The sequence below is a fragment of the Scomber japonicus genome, chromosome 2, assembly GCF_027409825.1.
Source record: "Scomber japonicus isolate fScoJap1 chromosome 2, fScoJap1.pri, whole genome shotgun sequence".
NCBI lineage: Eukaryota > Metazoa > Chordata > Actinopteri > Scombriformes > Scombridae > Scomber > Scomber japonicus.
In genome coordinates, this window is record NC_070579.1 from 25,886,564 (window position 1) to 25,910,199 (window position 23,636).

The 23,636-nt window shown below is 41.1% G+C and overlaps 1 protein-coding gene across 1 annotated transcript in view; it reads right to left on the reverse strand.

The window, feature by feature from the left end:
* Window positions 1–1,363: 1,363 nt before the first annotated feature.
* ube2o (ubiquitin-conjugating enzyme E2O) overlaps window positions 1,364–23,636 on the reverse strand; it is a 41,454-nt gene continuing 19,181 nt past the window's right edge. The window contains exons 2-22 of the mRNA XM_053337164.1: window positions 19,522–19,581; window positions 19,075–19,185; window positions 17,172–17,269; window positions 16,971–17,034; window positions 15,867–16,010; window positions 15,271–15,380; window positions 14,892–15,042; window positions 14,574–14,631; window positions 13,021–13,180; window positions 11,966–12,121; window positions 9,114–9,268; window positions 8,600–8,712; window positions 8,226–8,354; window positions 7,609–7,698; window positions 7,169–7,493; window positions 6,136–6,503; window positions 5,835–6,015; window positions 5,243–5,379; window positions 4,834–5,037; window positions 3,888–3,945; window positions 1,364–2,529 (exon numbers count right to left, since the gene is read on the reverse strand). Coding sequence (XP_053193139.1) covers window positions 1,706–2,529; window positions 3,888–3,945; window positions 4,834–5,037; window positions 5,243–5,379; window positions 5,835–6,015; window positions 6,136–6,503; window positions 7,169–7,493; window positions 7,609–7,698; window positions 8,226–8,354; window positions 8,600–8,712; window positions 9,114–9,268; window positions 11,966–12,121; window positions 13,021–13,180; window positions 14,574–14,631; window positions 14,892–15,042; window positions 15,271–15,380; window positions 15,867–16,010; window positions 16,971–17,034; window positions 17,172–17,269; window positions 19,075–19,185; window positions 19,522–19,581 — 3,696 coding nt within the window. The 3' untranslated portion in view covers window positions 1,364–1,705. The remainder of the gene's footprint in view (window positions 2,530–3,887; window positions 3,946–4,833; window positions 5,038–5,242; window positions 5,380–5,834; window positions 6,016–6,135; window positions 6,504–7,168; window positions 7,494–7,608; window positions 7,699–8,225; window positions 8,355–8,599; window positions 8,713–9,113; window positions 9,269–11,965; window positions 12,122–13,020; window positions 13,181–14,573; window positions 14,632–14,891; window positions 15,043–15,270; window positions 15,381–15,866; window positions 16,011–16,970; window positions 17,035–17,171; window positions 17,270–19,074; window positions 19,186–19,521; window positions 19,582–23,636) is intronic.

A 23,636-nucleotide genomic window follows, 5' to 3' on the forward strand; every position in this document is an offset into this window, starting at 1 on the left:
AACTCTGCACGTGCAATTTGAAGAAAAGGAATACAGCAATGGCCGCGGTGTGAGAGACTGATGATTAAAATCTGCACTATTGGAGGAAAAACACTGGAGCGCGCGGCTTTAGTGGTCTTTAGTGGTCTTCTAGTGTGTGTTTAGGCCTGTGTGGGTTAATGTCTAAAGCGTGACACAAGCAGCTCTATACACGATGGTCTGAGATCATTAAGAACAATTCAAGTAAGGCAACATGTTGACATGAGATGACGGAATGGATGCAGGTATCTTTTTTTTTTTGTCGTTTTTTTTTTCACTATTTAATTCTTTAAATTGTGTCATTTGCAGTGATGTGGATTCACCTCCGTCGCCCACCGAGTGAAGCCTGGAGGGAGGAGTGGAGCATTGTGGGTAAAATTCCAGTCTGAAACCTAAATTTCAGCCTCTGAGCGTAATGACGTCTAAACGCATCGAAACACCACCGACTTTGCTAACTTCCTCAGAGAGCGATTTTTAAACTTTTGTACATTGGAGGCGACGGCTTTGTGAAGCTTCACGTGACGCCACCTGACTGGCTTCTAATACACCAAATCAGCTCCAGCCGTGTGACCTCCAGAGGTGATCCGTGTGTAAACTTTGTCACTCGATGTTTTGCTGCGTGGTTCGGTTGTGAGTGATTGGCGATGGGAAATACCAGCAAGTGTCGTGGAAGAAGTGGCGAAGCTGTCGTGGTTGGCAGTTTTACTGACATTCAGTACGTTCTACTTGAATATTTGTGTGAGTGTGTTTTTGTGGAAAAAAGAGAATTTGGCAGAAAGCGTACAACCAGTGATTTCTATTTAAAGAGTCCTTCTGGTCGGCATATTTATTCATACGACGTCACAAGACCAGATTGTCCGTGTGTTTGTTGTAGTGCAGGATGGTACAGCAAGTGTATCAGTAGTGCTACAGATAGCCGCAGTTGACCCAGCAGTCAGGAAAGCTCGGCTTTGCAGTTTTTTCAGTGGAACCCAGCCATCTTTGAACTCGTCTGAAATATAGCGAAAATCACCAGTCTGCGTGACGTTTTTCAGCCTGATTGAGATGGCGGTGGTGATCCAGGAAATCCCCGCCCATATGATGGAGGCTGCTATGTGGATGAGGGAGGTGGAGGAGGATTCATGGCACTGATTTTTCATGTCATTCATTCCTTTTTTGCATCCACATCACTTGGCCACTCAAGAGAGAATCTGCCTCCAGGAGAAGCTCTGTGTGTTTACCTGCGTGAAGCGTCCATGAGAGATGAGCGTTTCTGCGTGACAGAGGGTGTGAGGTCCACCGTTCTTTATCCGTCGCACATATCTGCAGGGTAACTGAAGGAGAACAAACACATTATCAGGTCGCATCCAAACCAGGACTTGCTAACTCTCCTGATGGAAAGGTGCTGCTCTCTCCTGCTGTCATGGTTTGATCGAGAGGAATTTTGGGGGGGGGGGAAGGCAAAGCGTTGTGGAGTTGGGGCAGCGGGGGCAGTAAAGACTTAGAAATGGAGGCAAAGAGCAAAACTGGGGGCAGTGCTGGGGGCACAGTGCAGCTCTGAACAGGCGTACAGAAGAATTAAAGTCGTAGCCCCCGCCAGACAAGTAATGGATCCTCCTCTACAGCTTGAGGCAGATGAAAAGGTAGAAGAGGAGGAAAAGCGAAGGGAACAGTGCAGGGGTGTGTTGGGGAGCGGGTGAGGAGGCACTTACTTGTCCTCTATGTGATCGGGGATGGCAGCGGTGGCCAGCGCAGCTCGGTACTGCTGCAGCACACCTCGAACACTCTTCACAAACCCTTTAGAGAGCGGGAAGAGCGGAAAGCCGATGTCCGGGTAGCCACTGCCCTCTGGGAGGAAACTCCGGTAGCTCTTTCTCCGTTTCTTTGGTCGCACCACTGGCTGGCTTCCTGTGGAGCCCGTCCCTCCTGCCCCAACTGTGGCAGAACCTGATTCTGACGTCCCACTGCGGACGACAGAACCAGAGCCCTTATTTTCACCACTCAGAGAGGTGTTTCCCTGGGTGCTGTCGCAGTCTGAGTTCTGGCTCAGCTCCTGCTGAGAGGCCGCTGTAGTTGAGGGGCTCAGCCCTGAATCCTCCAGCTCCTCCTCCATAATACTGGTGACAACTGCTCCTGTGACCCCCTCCTCCCCAGGCTTACAGGGGCTGCTGTGGGCCACTGACACTGATCCTAGAGGCAGCTGCTCATCCAAAGGCTCCACAGATGAAGGTCGCTCCTTCGAGTGGTGAGGCCTGGAGGACACGTGTGCTGCGTGACTCCTCTCAGCAGCATCGTTCAATTCAAGCCACACATCCAGGCGGTGGACGAGCCGCCAGCCGTTCAAAATAAAGTGCTCCTGGATCTCCTGTTTGAAAACGTCCACGGGATTCTGGAGGAGCTGTGTCATAGACTGGACCATCTTGATCAGGGCCATCTCATTGTAGCAGCGACTGTTCTCATATCCCTCCTGTAGGCCTCGGTCACTGTCGAAGCCAGCCTCATTGTAGTAAGGCTCATTGACGAGGATAAGGCCTGCAGAAAACATACATGCAGTTTATTATCAAAGCCAGGCTAATATACATGAAAACCTGTTAAACCAAGACAGAAGAAACAAAAGTCAAGATACAGGTTGTGAAGCCAGTTTCAGTGTTTTAAGTCAGTAATAACTGAACTTAAAAACTGGCCTGGGGTCTTTCCACCACACTGACATCACACATTCTTAAAACTAAGTAGATTTTAGGGTAGTATCAAAGGTTCACAGTTAACTTTGCTTGCATTTAGGGACCATAAAGGTTCAGTGCGATGCTTGTTGTTTTTGCACTAATAGTGATTAAACAATATGTTGATGACACTCTAATCTACAACCACTCTAATCATCCCGATCGCACACAAGTCAGAGTTGTAGAAGTTCATCTGTGGTTAACAATTATATTAAGGGCAATGCAAGAGATGATGCATAGAGAAGCACGTCATCGAGGGTTGAAGTGTCGTGCCACTGTCCTGTTTATCTACCTCACTGCTCCAGAAAATCTGCAATATTTGCACATTAGCGCCACGGACGGACACATCCTGGTTACTGCTGACAAACTACTTTTCCTGTTTTCAGTGTGTCCAGTGTGAGTCAGACATTAAATGACATGAGTCTACATGATGCAGCAAGTGTGTTTTATCTTCTATGATCCACATACACAGAGTGGTTTTATACTATTAAATTATCCAGGTTTGAAGTTTTTTCTGTCCATAAATTATAAATGCCATGTTTATGATCAAAGGACTGAATCTGCTTTTATTTTACTTAGTGTTACAGCCACTGAGCTCTGCTTGGTTAGGTAGGCTGTTGTTCTGTTCCTGCACACTGTCTGATTTGTATCCCTTATTTCAGGTATTATATCATTAAAAACAAAATGTTGATCTTCTTTTTCTTTTCCTGTTGATTCAATAGATTAAACATTCACTTTCTGTCGTATGAGATTGATGCCAGAGGAGTCAATTTAAAACCAACCGTGTGAACAGATAGTAGCGGTATGTTCAGAGTCGTTATTAAACTGTGTGACCGTGTGCTGAAGGGGATTTGAACCAAATCTGGTCGGCAGATGAAGAACATGAACCTGAGTGAATCCAGCACGGTGCACGGTTTAAAAGACACATTTTACATGCGAGAATCTGATAATATAAGTGAATTCAAATCTGGGCTGAATATGTCGGCCAGATAGCAGATAACTTTTATGAAAGTGTAACGTCTGTCTGTGAGGCAGATGCATTTAGCTGAATGACTGTGTGAGACTCTGCGCTTCTGAGCAAATGAACACATGAATAAAACATTTTGTGCCGCAGAGAAGAGAAGGGTAATGGAGGCGTGTGCGTGTGTGTGAGAGAGAGAGTTAACTGACCTTGTATGGAGATGAGGACTTGCAGCAGACTGGACTTGCTGGTCCACCTCTCAGTGCCCTGTGGATCACAATAACACAAAACAACAATTCAGCACAACGTTTTGAGAACAACAGGAAAATGGAGGTGTGATTGAACTGCAGATTGCTTAATGAACTGAATGTGCTGCTGGTGCTATGGGAGACCTCCCTGAAGCAGCAAGGCACGCTTATGAGTTATAGTCCAAACATAGATTCATGGTCACATGTGCATTGCTCTGTCAACAAAAGGATACTAATGAGCAAAACCATAATGTATAAATACTACACAGTTTATAACAAGTAATGCGGTGTACTTTCTGCTTACTTTATATTAACACTTTTTATATTTTGATTAATGGATTTACTGTTTAGTCTTTAAAAAGAAAAAAAAACATTGCCTATCTATATCTAGTTTTATCCAACCAACAGTTCAAGACCACAAAGAAGAGACAGTATAATGATGTAAGAACAGAGAAAAGCAGCAAATCCTCAGCTGCATTCATTTTCTGTTTATCAACTTATTGATTAACTAATTGTTTCAATTAGTAAGTCAATCATATATACACAGTTACAATATGTGCCACATACAACTATTCAATCTTCAATTAGTTACTGTCATTAATTTTTTTTTAAACACAAAAACACAAGAAAAACTTAACTGATGCAAATAAACACTGAATGTGTGAGGGGTTCTTTTTTTTTTACGTCTTTCAATACTGGACTTGTAACTAAGACTAATTCAATCTGGTTGAAAATAATGGGTACAAACTGGTTCAGGTAGGTGTCACACTTCAGCAATGTTGCTTTGATTAGAAGTCAACAACCAAAAATGTAAAACTAAAGTTAAAAAGACACATTTGTCCACATGAACTGAAAGCTGTCAAGTCAGTGTCACTTCTGTACACACATTAACCTGCAAAACACTCACCTTGCCGATCCAAGTGCCCAGCAGACTCACGCACACCTTCCCGTTGTCGTAGAGGTTGGGATTGAGGCGGCCGCTGCACTGAGACAGGTAGCGAAACAGAGGTGGCACAGCTGGGTAGATGTTGGGCAGCTGGATGTCAAACAGGAAGAGACCGTCCTCGTAGGGTGTACGAGTCGGCCCTTTGATCAGAGCTGAGAACAGGTCCTATATCGGAGAAAGATATAGAAATGTGAAATGAGAAAGATCAAGATGTACATTATAATCAAGTAAAGCCCTGTTGACAGAAGAGTAAACAGGGTAATATATTAATACATTTGAATATGAATACATTTCCCATAAATCCTTTTTCTTTTCTTAAACATCAAGGACATTATTATTAATAATGTCATATTAATAACTGGAAACCCACCATGCGATCTTCAAAGGTTTTGACCATGATGCCGTCTGGCAGTGATGTCGCTAGCAGAGCCATTTCCTTCCTCACTGTGCTGAAGAACTTCTTGGCCTCTGCCGGCTGAAACTCCATTTTCTTAAAAGAGTGTGTGTCTGCAGCAGAGAGAGATGTTGATTGAATTGCAATACGGAGAGAAACTCAATTTTACAAACAACTTGACATGAATGGTCAGAGAATTCATTGTGTTGAAGGATGTGTGAGGTCTGTGGACGAGTTTGATTACTGAATGGAAACGGGAGGCAGCTGCTGTCAGTCATGATAATGAAGTGTTGAAGAAAATTATCTGGTAATATACATAAGACCCTGTGAGCATAGTTCAATGACTTATCTGGTTTAGTTGATTGTGTTTTAATTCATTCAATTAAAGTAGATAACACAGACTGACAAAAGACTTTCAAAGAAGGAGAAGACAGCGAAGAGAGGAAAGGAAAAACAAATGGAAGGTTCAAAGAAGGAAAAATCGATAAAGAGAGATAACATGAAGGAATGGAGGAACAGAGGGGAAGATGAAGAGAAAGAGCTGTACATATACATCCCTATTTCTCACCTGGTGCCCACTCCAGCACAGAGAACACCTCTCCCTTGGCACTGGTGAAGGTGACGCCAGGTTTGCCACCGCTCTGTTGGCACAGTACAGGCGTGTCGCTGAGAAACTCGCTGGGCCATTCTTGTCCACTCACTGGTGTCTGTGGCTCCTGCTGAGGCTTCTCCTCTCCGACTCTCTCGACCTGAACAGCAAGACCAGCATAAAAGACACAATCAATGACAAGATACATCAACTATTGAGAATCACTGAGCTCACTCATGGTAACGGCTGATGCCATGTTGAGGATTTATTTAAGACGTACCTCCGTTCCTGCTCCTGCACCCCCTCCTGCTTCCACCACAGCCTCCATCTTCTCCTCCTCCACGATGGCCACGTTATCCAGCGTCTTCCTCAGGTTCTCCTGTAGCTTCTTGATGTCGTCTAGGAAGCGTTTCTCCTTGGTCGGTTTCTCGGGGGCCGTGGGCGTCACTGAACTTGCTACATGAGTTGTGGAAGCGGGTTCGGCAGAGGTCGGGGATGTTGGAGAGCCGCCGGTCCAGAGCTGCTCCACAGTCATGTTCTTAAGGCTCTCCAGGATCTTCAAGGCCTCTTTCAACTCCCTGAAGCCTCGAGAGGCGCCATCTTTACAGGGCTTCTCCGCTCCATTGACAGCTCCTCCTGGAGTGGTTCCTGAGCAAAACGTTAAATTAGAGACACGTCAAACAACCATGTAAATCAGTCTGATCAAAACAAAATGCTCACTTCACATGTCAAGCTACATTTTAAGGCAATTATAAACTATAGCAAGTACTTCTACCATACTTATATCACTTTATTGTTTTCTCTTCAAACTTTCTTCTTTCATCCATTCTTCCATTTTGCAAAAGCACACAATGATAGATCTTGTGTGGGTGTTTCCAAGAGCAACTGATATTTTGGTTCATGTATGAGCAGCAGTGCCAAGTGTCAAAGGGGCTGTGTGAAGGTGAATATAGATCATAGCATGTGGTGATTAATAACTTCCCTCTCAGTCAGTCATATCTCTGGTCTCATAGCTTGGAAACAGCTGAGCCAATCACAGTGAAGCATGGCAACAATAACTGTTACTCAAGGAGATGACACTGTTGCCTGGATGGTCTAGCGTTTCACAATCTGAACACATAGAACCACAAATCTGCTTTGGCAACACTATTCCAGCTCAAATTCTACTGTATCTCACTTAGTAAATATATGTGTATATGAAATGTTGCAGCCTAAAGAGACAGACTACCAGACAATCCTGTAAAGCTTTATTAACAAACAACAGGAAGTGAAATGAACAATATTATAAATATTGCAAAAGCTCAGCTCCCCACCTCCTCCAGCAGTAGGACTAGCGGCAGCCACAGACGCTTCCCCCTCCTCTCCAGATACTGCTTTAGTGGGGCTGGTGACCCCTGCTTTGTTGCCGTCTTGAGGTGGGATGATGAACATGGTGGTGCCAGTGGGTGTGGGGGTCGGGGTCACAGTGTCAGCGACATCTGCATTGTTGATGTGGCTGTCATCCTCAGTGGTGACACCATTGTCCGTCTCCCAGCTGTCGCTCTCATCCTCCCACTCCTCAGTGGACAGGACGCTGCTCGTCTCCTCCACCGAGTCATAGTCGGTCTCCTCGATCTCAGACTCCACGTTGTAGAGGTGCTGTGTGTGTGTGATTATACAAAGATTATCAGCCACTGTTCAGCTCCAAATGTAAATCCAAACGCTTGCTTTGTAATATCAAAAATTAGGTTGTTTCATCAAAGAAAACTTTTACCTGTGGCAGGACGATAGTCATGGAGTTGTCCGCCCACACCACCTCCACTTTGCTGCTCACATCCACCCTGGATACCTGGCCTACCGACGTCTGTGGGCAGACCAACAACCAACAACCCACGATAAAATGTTTGAGGCTATTATATAAAAACAAAAACAAAACAACAAAGGCTGCAATGTCTTTTTACACCACAGTTAAATACAGTTGGATGAAGAGAAGAAACTGATGACTGATATTCTTAAAGCCTTACCAGGAGTAGAAAAAAATAAATTTGCTTTTTCCCTAAACATTCCCCTGAAGGAAAAGCCATGAGATCATTACAATCAGAACAATCTGTGCCTATATATAATCTGCTAGTTGGATTATGAAACAGTTCATAGGCAAACTTGACATTTTTGGCCTGAAGATGGCACAGAGAAAAAGTTAAATGTCCTAAACAAAACTAGCATGACTGTGTCTACATTACCGTAGTTACCGTAAAACACAGCAGATAAGTCGCAAAATATTACATGTGACCATATGATACAAGTGAGGCACATGAAAATCCTCAATGTAAAGGACTTGACAGCTTATACATGACAGACAGGAGAAAGACAGGTTTTCAAAATTGTTCTCACCTCATTTTCGCATTCGTTCTGTCCGTTCTCCGAGTTCCATATTCTGATGACAATATCGGTGGTACGGAAGTGGAAGTCTGGGTGATCCGAGATATCGTACACGCTGACATCCTCCTCTATACCGATAACCTGGATAAAACCAAAAAAATAAAAGAAGCTCAGGCTCATTACATTTCAAGCAGGTATCGCTACATAAAATCTGCTAGTCAAGTTGCTATGGCTACCAGAAAACTGCTCTCCCTACATGAATTTAAGGCCCATTCCTCCCTAATAATAGTATAATAGTACTGTCTTATTTTTTATTTTTCTCTCTCACACACTAACACACACACACACATCCAGTATTTCATTGTTCTCTTGCTTTCCTGACTGACCTCCACGTCGTCACTGGAGGAGTTCAGTTTGATCCATTTAACAACACATGTTCTGCCCTTGTGATCGCCAGACTGGATCACACCATACACCCCTGGGTCCTGGAGGGCTTGGGCTGAATTGAGCACACAAACACATACATGTACAGATAAGAGAACAAAACCGAGAACACAAAATACAACACCAGAAACCTCTACATGCAATGATTTAAAGCAATAAAAAATGTGTATGAAGAAAATGCCTGAAAGAGCATCCGCATAAATCTGTGTATTTTCAGTCCACTTTTACTGACCGACACAAACTTGGTATAGTTTCAGCAAATGACCTAGATACTATAGCACTAGGTTGCTGAGTGGCCTAAATAAAAACACCTCATTACAGTCTGCAGGGACAGAAATCGAACACATGCTGCATCTTTCCTGGTCTAAAACAGTACAATGGAACAAAGTGAAATAATACAACAAAAACAGAATCATTAAAAAAAAATAAAAATAAAATTCAATTGATTTTCCTCACGTCGTTTGTCTACTACAAAGTCCCCTGGACAAAACTCGTGGCTGTCGAGGTGCTGGATGGGGATAAGGTCATTTGATCGGATCCCTTTCTCTACTCGTCCGTCCTTCCACATCACATCGGCCGTGGTCTTTGTGGACACAACTTCCACTGCAACCCTGCACAAAAGCACACACACACACACACACACACACACACACACACATAGAGTCAAGTCACATGTTTCTTTTTTCATAAAGCCTAAAAAAATTCACAAATATGTCTCAAGGAGCAGCAAAAAAGTTTTCTCTGTTTCAGTGTAGAGTTTAGAGGCCAAAAGTTAAAAGTTTTTTAAAACTGTTTTGCATTTTTATTATTGAGGACCATTTTTTTCTTGGTTAGCTACATTTCACTGATCACAAAAGAAGAGGATAACCACAGAGGGACATTTTTGCCATTCTGACATTTGCTCCTCATATATCTTCACTCAACCACTACATATGTCTCCCTCCTCGGCATGTTGGGACTTCAATTCTGACCCTCATTCTTTCTTTCCTCTTGTTCTGAATCCTTCCTCCCATCATTGTTTTCATGCTTCGCTGCTATCCGGCTCCTTCGATCGTTTGTTCCTTTACCTCAGCGAGCAAACTGTTGCTGGAGCATCAATCAAAACCAAACTGGTGGAAAATGAAAAAGCTACTAAAGAAATGTATTTGTATTGATTAACACAATGCATCAGACAGGAAACTATGTTTTTATAGTTGTCCTGTCATTTAAGTGTACAAATCATTTCACCTAGCCTCAAACTGATGCCTTTGTTATTATTTAATATTAGAGAAAAGGAATGTACATTTGAAATCTGTCCAATACACAGTCAGGAAAACCATTCATGTAAGGCAACTGATTCAATTGGGTAATAAGCACTTTTGATTTGAATTCTAGTTTTCTGCCTCTCTCAGCATCAGACATCACTCCACCAAAAACACAGAGGTCAAAAGAACAATGCAGATCAAAACTAAAATATCTCATAATTGAATGTGAAATGCATTTTAGCTTTTTGAAAACCTTTAATTTTATTTGTAAGCAAAAGAACAGAAATTGTGCAGATTGTGTGTTTACTGTAGAAATGCAAGAATGACTGTGTGCAGCGTTATGTAAGCTGAGGATGTGTGTGTGTGTGTGTGTGTGTGTGTGTGTGTGTGTGTGTGTGTGTGTGTGATTGAGGATATGACACCATCAGTAGTCTGAAAGACTTACTGTGTGTTGGTGCTGTCAGGCTCCAGTGTCACTGTCTGTCAGATTGACACTGTACACGATGAGCCCTTTGACAAACAAGATAGAGGTTGGAGCGACAGACAAACAAACTGTTGTCAGATTTTCAATAAGGGAAAATGTTTGTTTAACCAGTCAGTAAAACACATGATGTCATTGGTCTAATTTTGACATCTATGTCCTGCCAGAGCAGCAGGAAGGGTTACTAAATGCGTATGAAGCACCATCATCACACCTATCTGTTCTGTGACAGGGGATTAAAGCTGAGATATGGTATGTAGTCATATGGACTATATTAGAAGCTGACTGTGTTCATCTCCAGAGGCCTGTTCAAGACCCAAAGATATTATACAGTAACAAAGAAGCTACGTGGGCATCTGTTTTCCAATCTCCTGGGAATGAAGTTCAAGTTAGAGACAACTCACAAACCATTAGTGCAACTGCTGAGTACCAAGGGACTAGATGAGTTCCCTCTGAGAGCACTGCGGCAGTCAAAGTTCACGTTTTAACATTGTGCATGTGCCCAGTCACTGCTTAATAACAGCAGATGCATTATTCAAGGGCCCCTGTGAAACACGTGTTCACACAAGCAGAGAAGGATGAGGCAGATGTCAAAGTGTTCGTGGATGCAGTCGTTCAAAGACTGAAAGAGATTCAGGAGAATCAAAGATGACCCCGTGTGTGCAAAGCTCAACTACTGTGAGACTGAGTGGCCTGAAAAACGAGTCCTCTCACCAGAGCTGGGGCCGTACTGGCCTGAAAGAGAAAGCTTCACCTTGTCTGGAGGGCTCCATCTGTGATGCCCCAATGCATGAGAGACAAAATCCTCCATAACGTCCGCATTGGTCACCAAGGTACTGTCAAGTGCAAGGGGAGGGGGCCCACCAGTCTATCTGGTGGTCAGGACTGTCTGTACACATCAGTCAGCTGAGAGAGCCAGTTCTGACCTCTGGAGCAAGAGGGACCATGACAACGGGTCAGTACAGACTTATTCTTCTGGGAGAAAATCCTCTCCTTCTTGTAGTCAATTATTTCTCATACTACATTGAAGTAGCACTCTTTAATGTTGCCTAAGCCAACACAGTCATTGCTGCTATGACAGAAACATTCAGCCAACATGAAATATCAAAGACAGTTATGTCGAATAATGGATCAGAATACGGAGTACTGGTTTACAGATATTACCCCAGCAGCCCACCATATCTGCAGGTGAAGGAAAAGGTGAGAAAATAAAAGCTTTGACCATATGTAACTTCAGGCTGAGTGTCACGCCCTCCAGAGCTTTTGGATTTATAATAGTGAGTAAAGACTCTATAAATGTCCTGTAAGGATTGTAATGTTCTGCAATGAGGTATCTGTAAGCGTGGGTTACCTCTATGAGGATTTTATAAGAGAGGTTCCTACTTTAAAAGGTGAGGTGAATATAGAAATATTGAAATACAGGTATAACTAAAGAGGATACAGTAAGCAAAAAGACACAAAAGGCAATGGTGGTAAATTGTTGTATATATGGTAAAAACATGTTGAGAAAACAAAGAAATGAAGAGTAGAACAGGACAAAGTGGAAGTTTTGTGTGCTGGTGTGTTGCCTGCTGTTAACTCACCGGTCACCAGGCTTGAACTCGCGGGAGAACTTGGTCCTCTTCTTCTTGTGCTTCCTCTTAAGGTTGCGGATTGAGAGCGGGATGCTCTTCTTGCGGTTCGTTCCCAGACCGCCACTCTGAGAGGAAGCCGTGGAGCTCGCCGATGATGTGAGAGAGCTGCAACCAAGTTACAGTCACAGGTTATTCATCCACAATGTTACAGATTTGAGCTCCTTAGTTTTAGTGTGTTAAGACTGAACTGCACTAAATGATGGACTGCCAGATATTTTTGCAAACACAGGAAGAAACAGTAAAACAATGACATGCAGTAACAATAAACCTGCAACAAATACCACATTTATGACGATTTCAAGGTTCACATTTTGTCGGGGTTGTGTTTAAAAAGATGCTGATTCAGCTTTAGGGTTACTTTTGGGACTGAACAGGCTCAGACTGTAACTTTTAAAATCCAAGCCTCAGCCTTTGTTTGCCAAACTGACAAAATGTATTTCAATATTTAATATCTAGGGGATAATTCTCCTATCTAATTATACCCCATATTTCAGTAAAAAATGATTAAGAAAAATTAATTAAACATAAACTCAATACTGTTTGTTTGTTTGTTCCTGCCTCTCTCCCCATTAAACAAATAATCAGATCAGGCATCATTTATAATAAAAATAAAACTAGTAAATCAACAATGAAAAGCTAATGTTATTAAACTTAAACTGCAAGTCATTTTGCCTGATGAATAACATACAGATGAATTAGCACAGACTGCTGAAAGCCTGGTGTAGAGGGGTCATTTGACTTCTCTCAAAATCCAAACACTGTAGACCTGTCCGCAGCAACTAGACAATGGTCCTAAAACTATCTGCTTTAGAAAGCTATTGTACTAAAGCCAGCTGTTCAAAGTTAGTCTACATACAGTAAAAGATTTCACAAAAAGGAGACATCATTACACTCTACTAGCAGTGTTAATATAATTGTGACAGAATTTTCAAGTGACACATGCGTACACACAAATGTGTCAACACCATTCATCCACAGTGACCACCACACTAAATGTTACAGACCTGGTGTCGTCAGTGTCCTCTGCTGCCTCGTCGTCAGCGTCCTGCTCCCCGTGTTCGGCAGAGGTGTCAATGTTTTGGGAGTCGGGAGTGTTCTGCACGGCTGACACAGGCCCATTGTTGTTGGGATGAGATGAGTCTGTCTGCTCTGATTTGTGCTCGCCTGGTTAGAGATAAAAACAGAAGAGGATGCTTTAGGATTTAAAAATAAGAGGTGAAATGAAATTGTATATAATAAATAATTCAGACATCCTGAATCATTCAGACTTCAGAATAGAGTGTCACTGAAAAGAAAAATACTTATCGATCGTTCTGCTAAAACTGTAAAAAAAAAAGAAAAGAAAAGAAAGAAAAAGATATCTCACAGTCCAAGTACTTGATGTTTCATTTTGTGATGGTCTGAGAGAAACACAGTTATCATCTACTTTACTGGATCATGCAAACAAGTATATCTATCTGGTGAAGTGAGCTGCTCTTCAGCACAATTTCCATTTAGTCTATTTTCTCTGTGCTGAGTCCCATTTGTGGAGAACTCTGCCTGATGTCTCACAGGAACATTAAATCATCCTGCCACTGCTTTGCGTTGAGACATTTAGTTTGCAGTTACATCAGGGAAGAAGTCAGCAAAAAATGATGCTCATTTTTCTGACAATGATCAATCAATAAGCACTATTAGTATGTTTGTGAGAGAGAGATGAGAGGGAGAATTTATTTTATGCTCAATTCAGATTTAATATTCATTTAAAACTCATTCATCTGCACTCGTTCTCTCTCCTGTCTTACTGTGAATAGTAGAAACTGACTAATGGCCTGTTTGATAAAGGAAATGATCATGTTTTTGACAACATGCATTCATTTATACACTGTTCATAATCTTTATTGTTGACACTTTTTATTTTTTTCTGCTGTAAAAAGCAGAAAAAAATAAAAAAGTGTCAACAATAAAGATTATGAACAGTATATGGTAAGGAGAAGCATGCATGGATAGTTTTAAAAATCCGATGAATAATTCATGATCACACATCAATAGCACACTCCTCTTTATGATCATGTGATCATGTGTCAGCCATGATTGAATTATAATCCTCAAGACGTATTTTCAGGATGTTTGAAGTGCACGTTCTTACATTTAGTAAGCTAAAGCTTTTTGAAGATTTACTAAATTTTGAGAATCAGTACAGTGAGAAAGGAAACAGAACAGAAGAGAGAGAGGGGGGTGACATGCAATGCAGGCTCCATGGCCAGGAATTGAGATGGGGACATTGCAGTTATATGGTTTGCACATTGACCATTAGGCCACTGGGGTGCCCTGCAGTAAAATAAAGTTGCCTGATGGCATTGTCCCAGATGATAAATTAGTCAGACTTAAAATTCCTAGTTGCACATCTGCCTTCTCATTCGCACATCTCTATTTTTAGATGAGTGAGATTCTTCAACAGCAGTCTTGCGAAGTTCATGTCAGAGGCGACAAAGAGGCGACAAAGAGACACAGAGACGTGTGGGTGAACTCTGAGTTCCTCTGAATTCTGCATTTTCCCTGTAGAGTTGTCTGGCACCTTGTGTATCTGCGTTCTCCGTCTTCTTTCCTGAATCCTTCTTGAACATTCTTTTCAACTGCAGGAGACACACACAGACACAGACACACAAAGTGAGAGTTTGAGAATGAGCAATTCACATGTACTGTAATACCACGGGGGTGTCCAACAATCGAGGTCAATATTCTCTTAATATCATTTCCTGTGTATATGTTCTGTCTGAAACTGGTGATTTTAAGTGTCAATATAGTCCAAAAGGAACATTTACAACAGTTAATAGATAAAGAAATAAAGCCTTTCTCATACAAGAGCACAATTAAATATGTTATTTATCCACACCCTTCTGGCCACAGGGTCCTCTGGCAGGACAGGGGCACCCTCTGGTCCTTCACATGTGATGCGTGTGGCGTCCCCCTTGGCAGGGAAGATGTATAGAGCCCTCTCTCCGAGCTGCCTTTGGGTGTGGTCATAGTAGCCTAGACGCCTCACCCTAAACCCAACCAGGAGAGTAATGTTACCCAGTGTCAGTTTGGATTTGATCTGTATTTTTTTGTGACTCAGTCTTACACACAAAGCTGATCTGTAGGAGGAGCAGTGTAAAAACACAACAATAACTGCTTTATAAGATGACTTGAAAAAAAATCACGACAACAGTTGTAAGAAAGAAGTACATATTTGTGAATGAGGTGAGAGCACGTGGGTGGATAACAGCACCGACCTGCAGAGATTCTCCTGTGTGATGGTGGAGGGAGGTGGATAGACGCTGTCAGAGCCTTTGGGAGAGTAGCTCTTGGTGATCCACGTCACCTTCAGTTCAACCACCTTTACCTGAGGAAAGCATGACACCATGGAAACCAATTAAACAATTTAAGATACATAATTACACGTAAACCCAATTTAATCAAGTATATAAATCCAATAGTTAGTAGAAAAGAGAAAAACAGAGGAGCACTTTGTGTACTGCAGAGCTTGAGGAGCTAGAAACTGAAAGATGTTTAAAAGAAAAGATAAAGTGATGTAGTGGTTTAATTAACACTAATAAGAGTAATGTGTTTCACTAAGGGCTTTGTTAGTTTGTGATTAATCTACGTTCCACCCATCTCACCTAATTCTACCACAACTGCTTTAGATAGAAGGGACTGAACCATTCAAAGTGTACGTCAGTCGCCGTTCATAAGAACTCTCCTATTACAGCTGGAAGTGATAAATGAAAGCTAGATGAATAAATTGATACAATGACCGAATGCATTCTCTCACACTGATGACTGAAGATCTGTGTTATTTGTGAAGAGGAAAGGACTTCTGTCATTTTACCTCTTCTACCACCACCCTGAACTTGCACTTCCTGCTGAGCACAGGTTTGACCCCTGACAGCCACTGTACGTTAGAGAAGACTTTGGCCGGACCAATCAGGACCTGGCCTGGGTAGAAACCATACGCCTCATCGAAGAACAGACCCTGAAAAAAACAAAACGCAATAACAAGGGTTTAATATGAGAACTGAGGACTGAGTTAACTTCAATATGTACAACTGTAACAATTTCACTTTATCCTCTTTGTTTTCATACAAATGAGACCAATAAACATTTAAATGTCCAACCTTTTGAGTCTAAAGCTGGATGATAACATTTAAATACCTCAGGTTTTTAAAGCTGCTATCTTGCTTTTTTTCTTTTCATGTGAAACAAAACTAGATAAACTACACCTTTTTACCAGTCACTGATTATGGTAATGAGTTGTACATGTCTTTGCTCACCGTCTTCACATACTGGACAGTGTGTAGCATGGGGCTCCGAGACCCCTTACAAACTGTGGGTCTTACTCACCACTGTGTATTATACTCAGAACTGAACTGCCCTGCTTTATGTACACTTTAAGTATGTGTATGTATTTACGAATCCATTCTTGGCAAAAGTTTTACTGACTTAACTTGAAATATGCAAATTACAATCTCCGTTCTCAGGATATTTTTGTGATTCTTTGTTCCTAAAGTCTGAACAGAACTGAGATTGAAAGCTTTCAGGTTTTCTGCACCTGCTGCATGAAACAATCTGCAGCATGAACTTTGGATGGATTTTAAAACTGAGTCCAGGTTGTCTGTATGCAAATATTTTATCTGTTCATTTTAAATCAGTCAATTAAGTTGAGAACTAGGACTGACAACATTTACTTTAATTATCAATCTGTTGAAACCAAAAATACTCACATTTAAGAAGCTGGAATGAGAGAAATTTAGTTTTTTTTTTTTAAGAACAAAAAACAGAACAAAAAAAAGATCCATGTACAGCCAAAGAAATCATGTTGGTTTTAACTTTTTCAGAGCTGATGTGACACAGCTGTTCTGTTCAACTTGCAGGAGCAGAGAACAAAGAAAGCAAACATACCAGAGGTGACAGATAAGCGGTGATAGTTACGTACCGAATCGCTGACATGTGGACAGACGTCGTAAAGCTTGGCACCGTCTTCCACACTCATGGAGCACCTGGAGGGAGGTGAGAGACGGGAGGTTGACATTCACTGGCTTTGGCACTGATGGCTCTGTGCCAGCATGCAGAAACAGACAGGCTACCACATGGTCACAGTATGTCACACACACCCACACACACACAAAGAGTCTACCTGGCTCCATTGGAGAGCTTGAGGATGATGTGATTAGTCAGGTCGTACACTTTCCCCAGCCAGAAGTCATAGGCGATGTAGTCACCGTACATAAAAGACTAGAAACAACACAGTGACAACAGGATAGCTGTCAACTTCACATTGAAATAAAGTCTTTCTCTTCTACACACACATTAGAAAGGGACTTTCTTTTGTCACAGCTTGTGGGTCAGTATCATTGTGTAAAGAACTCTGATGCACCAAAGCTGCCAGAGCTACACATTCAAAACACTCTGGATCACTGAGACATTGTACTGCAGTCTGTTTATCTGGTACAGAGTTACAGATGTTTACCAATTATTCACACCAATCCTGTTAAAAGAATATATTCATTTCTTCCCATGAAGCAAATACATAATGCAAATTAGTAGGATCAGCCAATGGTAGATTGTGGGGGTTTTTTTTCATTGTATTTGCTGATAAAAAGAACCAGACTACAGTATCTCTAGACTTATCCTTTAACATGACATCAATGACTCATTTTCCTTGAAACACACAATGTATGTAATTCATTGAACATTAGATTATCCTTAACATACTGGAACAATAAATAATAAAACAATAAAACACATTTCTTACATATACTGAATGTCAGACCATACAATAAAAAGCTGTATTTTCATCATCTTTACACATTTTGAATCACATAGAATATTCATTAAGTAATTAATAGTATTGGTTGTGATATCAGAGAAATTCATGTATTTATATTATTTTATTTAATGTATGTTTGCTGTAATGCTGATAACAGACTACACAGTATGTTTTAGTACTGTGTATACAGTTATAGTATAAATGTTTGCTGTGACCTGGAAAGACTACAAGCTGGATCCTGATTTGTTATGTGACGCCGACAGTGAGTTTATGATGGGAAAATACAAATCTCTTATATTCATTTTGCATTCCTATAACCAGTAATACCTTATAGTCTTATATTCATTCTTACATTTGCATTATCAGTTGCAGCATTATATCTAGCTTATTGGTGATTGTACTTTTATGCATTATATTAGTATGTGTTAGAATAATTAGCATGACTATTCTTATGACCCTATTAATGATTCAAAATGTATGCGTTATACTTTGCATTCCACACTTTTAGAGTAGAGTTATTGTGCTTGTGATTGTAAGAGGCCACAGTGCTAGAAGGCCAAGAAGTTGATACTTGCTCTTTGTTGCAGTAAATTTCCATCATGTGTTATGAACCGTTTTGACTAAGAGAATGTGAAGGTCGCAGTAGTGGTGGGAGACACGGCGCGGAATGGCCTCCAGAGGGAAAACAGACTACCACCTGGCGCACCGATAACACTTGTTGATAAAGATGATTTGTTACTTTTGTTAGGTATAAAGCTTGTACTCAGAGAACTGCCCTCTGAGCATTCTCTGTCCGCTGTTGGTAGCGGTGGATCTGTTGATTTGCTCCTTCTTGCAAGAATAAAAGCAACTTTGACTTTTGGACTTGGTTTCAGCCTCAGTCTTGTATTTAATTTTTCTATCAGTTTACATACAGTATTTAATCATGATTATATGAATGAATGTGATCCTGGTCTCACTCACTACTCACATCGTCACTTTTTCTTACCAGTCGGTTGAAAGCGAGTGCTTTTAAAGCTGTGAGTGTATATGTTAAGAAACAAAACACAGATGGTGTCAAACTAGATGAGAGAAGGCTAAAATATTCTGACATGCTAGCCGGGACGCTGTGAGCTGTAACAGAGGCTGCGTCATTTGTAATTCACTGTGACACGCTACAGGGGATAAGTTGAGCAAGTTCCATTTCTAAAATAGCTTCTTTGTGGGTTCAGGTCATTATTGGATATATTGTGTATCCTGATTTCAACACTGCAGTGATATGCTCTCTTACCCAGATGTGCTGCAGGTCTTTGCTGTTAACTGGATATAGTACGCAATTTGTTCCCACCAGTTTCACCGCACACTCGATGTCGATGTTAGTCACAATGCCACACTGGTTGTCCTGTAAGTACAACAAACAGAGGTTCAAACATCTGGCTCCTTTGGCTGCGAGCTTCACTGGTTTGATGGTGTGTGAACAAGAACACACTGAATTTCAACCAGAAGACAGTCTCATTAAAATGCAATGTTGTATTCATAATCAGGGGCTGCTTTAAAACAGAGAGTCTCCTTTTACTGCTTTGTAAGTGTCAACCTGTAATAATATTCCAGTCATATCCCATGCAGCAGATGGAACAGAGCGTTGAATAGTGATATGACTGACAAAGAGCACAACAGATTGAAGAGGTGAAGTGAAAAGAAGAAAGAGATAAAGATGCAGGCCGAGGACTTCACTTACGTTAGAATTGTTCCGTCGCACGATGTCTCGGATGACGATAGATCGGTCTTCAAGTTTCAGCTGGAAAAGAAAGAGTGCACAAGTTTAGAAAATGGTGGCTAACACAGCTGGCCTCATCACCTCTGTTGAATCATCATTTTCTTAAAATAACCCTCACTGCAGAGGGGAACTGTAACCCTGTGATGAACCTTTTTTGAAAAGAACTTGGAAATTAACCAACTGGGAATAAATCACATTCACACTTAGACCATGACAACATTAACGGATGTGATTTGTCACACCCTTTGCCCGTCCCTCGCTCAAAGCGACGAAGACATAAACATGCACAGTCAGCGGAGCCGTGACGCCCCCCCGAGAGCAGATTAAATGATTTTGTCGTCTAAACAGAGACACATTTCACTGAGCTGGCCGGCATGAGCCTCGAGTGTGAGAATCCAGCAGTGTGACGACAGGCCACACAGACACTGAAGGAGTCAGCAAACATATTTCACCATTAATTATTAATCAACATGGACATAAAAATAGGATCTGGATCAACTGTATGGCCTACAAGTATAGGACAGATGGGCTGATGAAGCCAAAATAGTATTGATCAAGAACCACAAGCCCAGAGAGACACAGAATAGAGTTCAGAGATCAGGAGACACTGAGCTATACTTGGCACAAACTCAGCTACCCAGGTCGCAGTGGGAAACCATGTTCCTGTGAGACAAATTCTGCTGTGTCACACTCCGACTGTTACCATGCATTCAGAACGAAGAGCCCTGTGTTAAAAGGCTGTGCTGGTACTGGGGTGTTGTTTCAGGTACAAGTCAGATGATGTACAATCCAGGAAAAATCTTGTTTAAGTGACAAAGTGAGACTCTGAGGGCTTATTAGACTCCAAAACTCAGTTCAGTAGTTTAAAATACTCTACCATGTAAAAATAGGTGTCAACATTAAAAAAACGACATACTAGAATGTGTGCACATATGTCATTGGCCAAAGCAGCGCCTCGCTGCATGACGACACATCACATTTTGGCAAAAATAATGCTACATTAAACGTTTTAGCTGAATGACTTGTTTGTGGTTTTTTCCTTGAATCCTCTGTGGCCTCGTTTCAATTAAGGCTGCGTTTTTTTTCCATGCAGTGATGTTTTCATCTCATCACACCATCCAGCACGTCTTTTGTCCTGTTGAACACATGTCCATCTAGTTTTTTTCTAATTTTTTCTGTCTTTGTTTTGCAGCACAATTTCTTTTCTTTTTTTTTTTTTAAAGAAATGGTTTTTAAATAAATAATGCTCCCTCAAATTGCTGGCAACTAATTTGAGAAAAAAGAGCTCAAATCTAAGTCCATTTTTTTAGCTTTTTTCAGCCTCTGGAGTTTGCTCATACTGAGCTGAGGTGATGAAAACTATTCTATCTCCATGACAACGCAGCAAATCCCTGATGAAGACGTCGACCTGAAGTCAAACTACTGTTGCTAAGCTCAGGAATGAACTTCCACACTCAGCTTATAACTAGTAACACGTAATTTTCTCAGATTGAGAGAGGCTAGCTTAATGTGCTACATGAGCAATGTGAGTTAGCAACCAAAACAATGTACTATCCTATAAATAAGCTCAGTGATCCTGATTATCTCTGCCTTCATCTGTTACTACAAGAGATACAGAAAACAGAACAGCTGATTCCTTCAACAACACACCACTGATCTACTTTACTTGACCCATTTCTAATTAAACAGCGATAACGGCAGAACACCACAGTGTTTCCTGTCCAATGAATCAGACAACATTTTACCATGATAGACAAAGTGTTGTGAGGTAAATGTATCATTTTATTCTGTTTCAGTTTTTTTCTTTTCCAAAAAAACAGCTCCACGTTTCATGAAGCTCTCTGCAGTGAAACACTGACAGTCATCCAACATTCACAGCAACATAATCCATTTACTATTCAGGACAAGTAGCTGCTGCTCTTTATTCCTCACAGTGTCTCTGCAGTTCTTCAGCCCTCATTATCTTCACTGTCGATCCACCAGATAAACATGATCAAGACACTGAATTTAAACGCCTGCGCACAGTCCTGAGGAGCACGGAGATCACCTCTTAAACACCACTGCAATGTTTTATGGCTGATGTGCTTGTAAATAAAACTGCAGTAAATGATACTTAATAAGTTTGAATTTGATTAAAAAAAAACATATCATGATTTTAGCTAAGCAGTTAATATGAAACATTAATAGAGCTGCAACAATTAGCTGATTGATCATTTGACAGAAAACTAATCTGCAACTAAAAATGTCCAAATTCTCTGTTTCCAGCTTCTCAACTGAATATTTTGTGGTTTCTGTGACAAACTGAATATTTTTAGGTAGGTTGGGACAAAACAAGACATTTGAGGATATCACGTTGGGGCTTTGGGAAACTGATCATTTTCATCATTTTATAAACAAAGTGACTAACTGAGAAAATAACTGACAAATTAATGTAGAATGAAAATAATAATTGCAGCCTAATCATTACCGCAGTAGATTTCATGCATAATGAAAAAACATTATTGTGTTGTTTAAATGAGGAGAAATTAAAAAGTAGTGGAAGTTATTTTTTGCAGTGTGGAACTACAGTAAAGATGTAGTAATATAGCACAGTACAGCGACTTCCTACTCTTTTTAGGTTTTGGTTTCTGTGGTGTCAAAGAAACTAGCCTAACAACAGCTTAACAAACAAATAATACACAACAGCTGCAGAAACTGAAACGTCATCTACAGAAACTCTTGATGGATATCCGCTTTAAGACGATGACTGAACTCAGGAAACATCATCTCTCTGTGATATCTCCTGATCTGAGATGATCACATCTGGCAGGAAGTGAGCAGTTAAAAAAAATATATATGTACATGAAATTGCTCACAAAAAGCTACCTGAGTGAGGCCCAGCTCTAATCCACACGCTAAAACATAAGAAGGTGCTCTACTGGCAGTCAGCAGACGGCAAAGTGGCGGCCAACCGACAGCCTCAGAGCTTGGACAGAGACAGATGGAAGTAGAGAAGAATGTAATTAGGAGTAAGGAGAGCAAAGAAATTAGGAAAACTGGAAGAGAATTCAATTAATACGCTGGCTGCTGATAAAATCTTATAGCAGGAAAGATTAAAGGTTAAGTGTGTACAATGTAGGGGGATCTAGCAGAGCGGATGTGTCAGAATATTTAGAAGTATGTTTTAATTAGTGTATAATCACCTGACCGTAATAATGATTGTGTTTTCATTACCTATAATCAAGCCCTTTACATCTACATAGGGTGCAGGTCATCTTCTAAAGAGGCTGTCATGTTACACCACCATGTTTCCATGGTAGCCCAGAATGGACAAACCTCGCTCTAGGGAGAGGATTTCACATTTTTCACACTGTAGGTTCTCCTGATTCTTTAAAGCAGTTGCAACTCAGAACTGAGGACGAACTGTTCTTCAGGTAGAGGAGAGGTAAATATAAATTACAACTGGGACTGGAACTAACCATATTGTTTCCCAGAGGCTACTTTTTTCAAATCTCCTCCCTTTTGTTCAACCTACAGACCCAAAACTAAAAATTATGAAAGCAAAATTACATAAACAGCATTTAGGAAGCAGCAAGTAACATCCATGTATACACTCTTAAATAAACAGAGTGATGGATAATAAATATTAAAACACATATTAAAGTCATACAGCACATCTTAATCTTACAATGATTTAGCATTTCAGTTAGACATGTTTCTACCATACAGTGCTTTTCTATACTTGTAAGAACGATCCATTAAAATCAGTTTAAATGTTCTGATATAAAGTAAAATATCAAATCCTACCCTTGACTTAAGCTATATAAAATCTTGCGTACACACACACACGCTCCAGGGCTTTGCAGTGCTTCAGCTTTTTCTCCTGCTGTAACCCTACCCCACTGAATTCTGGGAGAGAGACAGAGAGAGTGTGTGTGTGTAGGGGATACGATCGATGGGTCGCCATGTTCCCTTGTAATCTATTAAACAGCAGCCTGTCTGCTCTTCATGTCTCTACAGCTGGAGGTTAGAGTGTACTCAGAGACACACACACAAACACACACACACACACACACACACACACACACAGACACACA